Genomic DNA, 4546 nt, shown 5'->3' with positions numbered 1-4546 from the left:
AAAGGGTCGGGCTTCCCTGGTGACTCAGTGACAAAGAGGCGGGAAGAAAAGCCACTGCGATGAGAAGCCTGCACCCCGCAACTAGACAGCAGCCCCTGCTCCCCTCAACTAGAGAAAAACCCGCACGCGGCAATGAAGACCCAGCATTGCCAAAAATAAATAAATAAAATTATTTTTTTAAAAAGTCCAGAAAGTAGAAGACTTAGAGGATCTGATGGGAAAGCTGGCGGGTAGATTCATCCTGGGAGGGTGGGAAGGACCCCAAGGATCCCTATTTGCAAAAGAGGCTGCAGTGTCCGGGGTGAGAGGGAGGCTCTGGTGGGGAGGGGGAGGAGGGGGCCCCATCGGTCTCCTCCTGGCTCTCAAAGAATTGACATCATGTTTGACAGTGACGTGACCAAGCTCACATCCGAAACCTGTTGCTGCCCCAGGGCCCCAGCGTGTCTCTGCAGGCCTGGCAGGAAGACAGGAGAGCTGATGAGAGCAGGAGCTTCTTTTTGGGGCAGGTGGGGGCGGGGCTTCGGCGGCATAGTATAAAACCACCTGCTGGGATCTGCTACACTTCCTTCCACTCCACCTCAGCCAACCCAGAGCCATGACTCCACGACGCTGCATCCTGGGTAAGAAGGACCAAATCCCGACTCTCTTGGAGCCCAAATCCAAAATCAGCCTCAATGCCATCCTCGCTTCAGTCCATTACTCCTCCTCCCTAGCCCCCAGCCAGACAAGTGACTCCATCATAGCAGTACCCCTTCCACATCCCCAAGGGCGTGCATGCCTGCTCAGTCGCTCAGTCATGTCCAGCTCTTTGGGACCCCATGGACTGTAGCCCTCCAGGCTCCTCTGTTCATGGGATTCTCCAGGCAAGAATACAGGAGTGGGTTGCCATTTCCTTCTCCAGGGGATCTTCCTGACTCAGGGATTGAACCTGTGCCTCCTGAATTGGGTGCTGCTGCTGCTAAGTCGCTTCAGTAGTGTCCGACTCTGTGCGACCCCATAGACGGCAGCCCATCCCTGGGATTCCCCAGGCAAGGCTCCCCCATCCCTGGGATTCTCCAGGCAAGAACACGGGAGTGGATTGCCATTTCCTTCTCCAGTGCATGAAAGTGACAAGTGAAAGTGAAATCGCTCAGTCGTGTCTGACTCTTAGCAACCCCATGGACTGCAGCCTACCAGGCTCCTCCATCCATGGGATTTGGCAGGAGTGTTCTTTATCTCTGAACCACTTGGGAAGACCAAGAGCAGCCCCATCCATGTCCCTGATCAATTTCCAAACTCATGCCCAATGCTGTACATTATGACAGGCTCCCACGCAAATCCTGGCATCTAAATTTTAATATTGGTCACGGACGTAACACGACCCCAGTGTTAGCTCAGCTGCCTTTACTGCTTGACTCCAGCTGAGCCTCCTGCTCTTCCCTCCCAGGGAACACCCACATCCCTCAGAACCCCAAACCCATTTCTCTGAGTCCTGCCTGCCCCTTCTCAACTTCCACAGACCCATAATCCGCAGACACCTAACACAGGTCTGCCTCTAAGCTTTTCCTGAGCCTCGGTCAGGACAGACACCCCCTCGGACCCCCCCTCCTCCAGGTTGGGCTCCAGTGCCTGCCCCATCCACTTTTGAGGCCACAGCTCATCCCTTTTTCTCCCGCAGCTGTCTTGGCCGCTGTCTGCATCCTTTTGCTTCTCTGCTCACATGCTGCCCCAGGTGAGCCCAGGAGGGACGCGGACGCTGAGGGGTGGGGTGCCGCTCCCAGAAGACCCCAGCCCAGGACTTGCCCACCCCGCTGCCGGGGTGACACCATCTCTGTTTCCTCCAGTGTCCCCCACAGGCACTCAGCTGTTGCTGTGCCAGTCACACGAGCGATGCGGGGACCAGTTCTATGACCCCCGGCAGGACTGTTGCTATGACGATGCCGTGGTACCCTTGGGCAGGACCCAGAAGTGCGGAAACTGCACCTTTAGGGTCTGCTTCGAGCAGTGCTGCCCATGGTTGGTCAACAGGCCCCAGGAGTCCTTCGTGGTGAAGGTGAAAGGTCAAAACTGTTACTCGGCTGCATCCTTGGACGATCGGGTTTGTGGCAGGTAAGGTTCTGAGCCTTCCAAGGCAGGAGGGGGCGCGGAGGAGAGGGGGGCCTGCATACCGGTTCCATGACTCATCTCCCCCCACCAAGTGCTTTTCTGGGTCCTTCTGTCCCCAACCACCTGCTCTATTCCATCCACCAAAGACCCTGATGCTGGGAGGGATTGAGGGCAGGAGGAGAAGGGGACAACAGAGGATGAGATGGCTGGATGGCATCACTGACTCAGTGGACATGAGTTTGGGTGAACTCTGGGAGTTGGTGATGGACAGGGAGGCCTGGCGTGCTGCGGTTCATGGGGTGGCAAAGAGTCGGACACGACTGAGCGACTGAGCTGAACTGAATTCCCTTCTCTGTTGCTTCTTTCTCCTTTTGTTTTTATTTCTATTTCATCCTCTTCGTTGGTTGGCTCATGTCTCTCTTTTCCACTCCTCTGCCCATATCTGTCCATGCCTCCCTCTGTGTCCATCTCTTTCTTCCTCCCCCCACCCCCACCCCGTCTCTCTTCAGTGTTGGCTGACAGATGATCAGAGGTCAGTTGGATGCTGCGTCCTGAATGAGCCTGGAGAGATGTGTTGTCCCCTTAGATCTGGGACATGGAGTGGGTTTTAGAGGGATAGGGGACACTCAGATTCAATCCCTCCCTCCTTATTCTGTCTCCTCTGTAACAGTCATCCTAAATCTGTCCTGAGTAGGGGGACTGGTCCCCTTTCTATGACCATGGACAATCGTGAGAGGTTACTTTGCTGTTGGACGTCCCCAAGACCCTGTCCTCTCACAATGACCCCTATGACCAATACCATGAGGGATGATCAATCCCCAGGCTGGCCCTGGGGACCCTTAATGAGATCCGTCATTCCCTTTGGCATTTTCTCCACCAGGAGCAAAACAGGAGGCACTCTGTGAATTCTGCAACCTTACATATTCTATCATGGCGGGACCTCGATGCACACGGAGTCCTTTCTCCACTTCCAAAGGCGGCAAGATCACATCCACTTTTCCACTTAAGAACAAATTTCAAGTTACCATGACCTCCTGGTTGCACTGAATAAAAATTCCATTTCAATCACAAGGCTCTGCTTTCTTGCACTGATCTCGACAGGGTGTGGCACAGGGTGGGGACGCAACTCACAGGGAGGGAGGGATGGGGTCTTTGGCGCCGAGCCCGAGTCTGGACTGGTCTCACCCTTCCAACCCCCCAACCAAGGAGGGTGGGTGGGTCGGCGCGCCCCTTAGCGGGCACTGGGCCCAGCGCGGGGCGGGGCGCTTCTGAGGGTGGACCAGGAGGCAGAAAGAAAAATCTCCCCTTTCTTGGAAATCCAAGCCCGGGGCTGGACTTTGCACCGGCCCGGAAATTGTGGTGTGGGGGTTGGGACTCTCACAAAGGAAGAATTTGCTTGTCTCCAAAAAGGATTTCCTAGAAAGAAATAAAAATTTGCGGCTTTACAAGATTCTGGAAATGGAGGTATCTGAATTTAGTAAGGCAGAGCACAGGGAAAGGTCAGAGTGGTCAATTTGTAAGACTTTCCTCCTCTGGAGTCAACTCTGCTCAGAGAAGGGCCTGGAAACTTCTGGAATGTTTGAACCTTTAACCGAAGGTCATTTCAGCCCAGGCCTCTCTAAGGGCCACAACCAGTGATACCAGCCTTCCACAAAGGTTTAGAACAGAAAGTTGGGGAGAGGGCTGATTGTTGGAGGCCCGTTTGGGGGCACACCCAATTCAGGGACAAAAGGTATCACTTTATTCTGTGTAATTCTGATATAAAATTGTTTTATATCAATATAAAATTAACACATAAGAAAATAATTTCCATTTCTTTCACAACTCAAAAAGTACACTACAGAAGTCTGGGTCCAGGAAGGGACGGGACTGGCCCATGAAGTAAGTGCAAGGAGAGAGGAAGGAGTTTGGTTCCAGGGTGGGGAGGTGGGTTTGGACACCCTTTCAAGTCATTCTTCACCAGAACGTTCCAGAAGGGGGCTGGGAGCAGATGTGGCTGGGCCCTTCCCTGGTAGTCCAGTGGTGAAGACTCCACCATGTGTAAAATAGATAGCTAGTGGGAACCGGGGGTAGAGCCCAGGGAGCTCAGCTCTGTACTCTGTGATGACCCAGAGGGTGGGATGGGGGGATGGAAGAGAAGGCCAAGAGAGAGGGGATGCATGTATGCATAGAGCTGATTCACTTCTTTGTACACCAGAAGCTGACACAACATTATAAAGCAATTGTACTCCAATAAAAATAAACAGAACAGAGGCTAGAATAGAACTAAGCAGGCTTCTCTGATGGCTCAGAGGTTAAAGTGTCTACTTCCAATGCAGGAGGCCCAGGTTTGATCCCTGGGTCAGGAAGATCCCCTGGAGAAGGAAATGGCAACCCACTCTAGTATTCTTGCCTCGAGAATCCCATGGATGGAGGAGGCTGGTAGGCTACAGTCCATGGGGTCGCAAAGAGTCGGACACGA

General features: G+C 53.5%; 1 protein-coding gene across 2 annotated transcripts; it reads left to right on the top strand.

Annotated features, from left to right (window-relative positions):
* Window positions 1–302: 302 nt before the first annotated feature.
* Window positions 303–3146, top strand: LOC102389582 (insulin growth factor-like family member 1). Of its 2 annotated transcripts, XM_044931858.2 has the most exons (4): window positions 303–620; window positions 1658–1711; window positions 1824–2088; window positions 2966–3146. In XM_044931858.2, the coding sequence occupies exons 1-4, from the start codon at window positions 596–598 to the stop codon at window positions 2988–2990; spliced, it is 369 nt and encodes a 122-aa protein (XP_044787793.2). In that variant the 5' UTR covers window positions 303–595; the 3' UTR covers window positions 2991–3146. The 2 variants fall into 2 exon arrangements, with proteins under 2 accessions (XP_044787793.2, XP_044787794.2); XM_044931859.2 differs by lacking the exon at window positions 1658–1711 and having other exon boundaries at window positions 582–620.
* The last annotated feature ends 1400 nt before the right edge of the window (window positions 3147–4546 follow it).

Source organism: Bubalus bubalis, chromosome 18 (assembly GCF_019923935.1).
Source record: "Bubalus bubalis isolate 160015118507 breed Murrah chromosome 18, NDDB_SH_1, whole genome shotgun sequence".
Classification (NCBI taxonomy): Eukaryota; Metazoa; Chordata; class Mammalia; order Artiodactyla; family Bovidae; genus Bubalus; species Bubalus bubalis.
The sequence above is the reverse complement of the archived record's forward strand: the minus strand, read 5'-3'. Positions and strand labels throughout refer to the sequence as shown.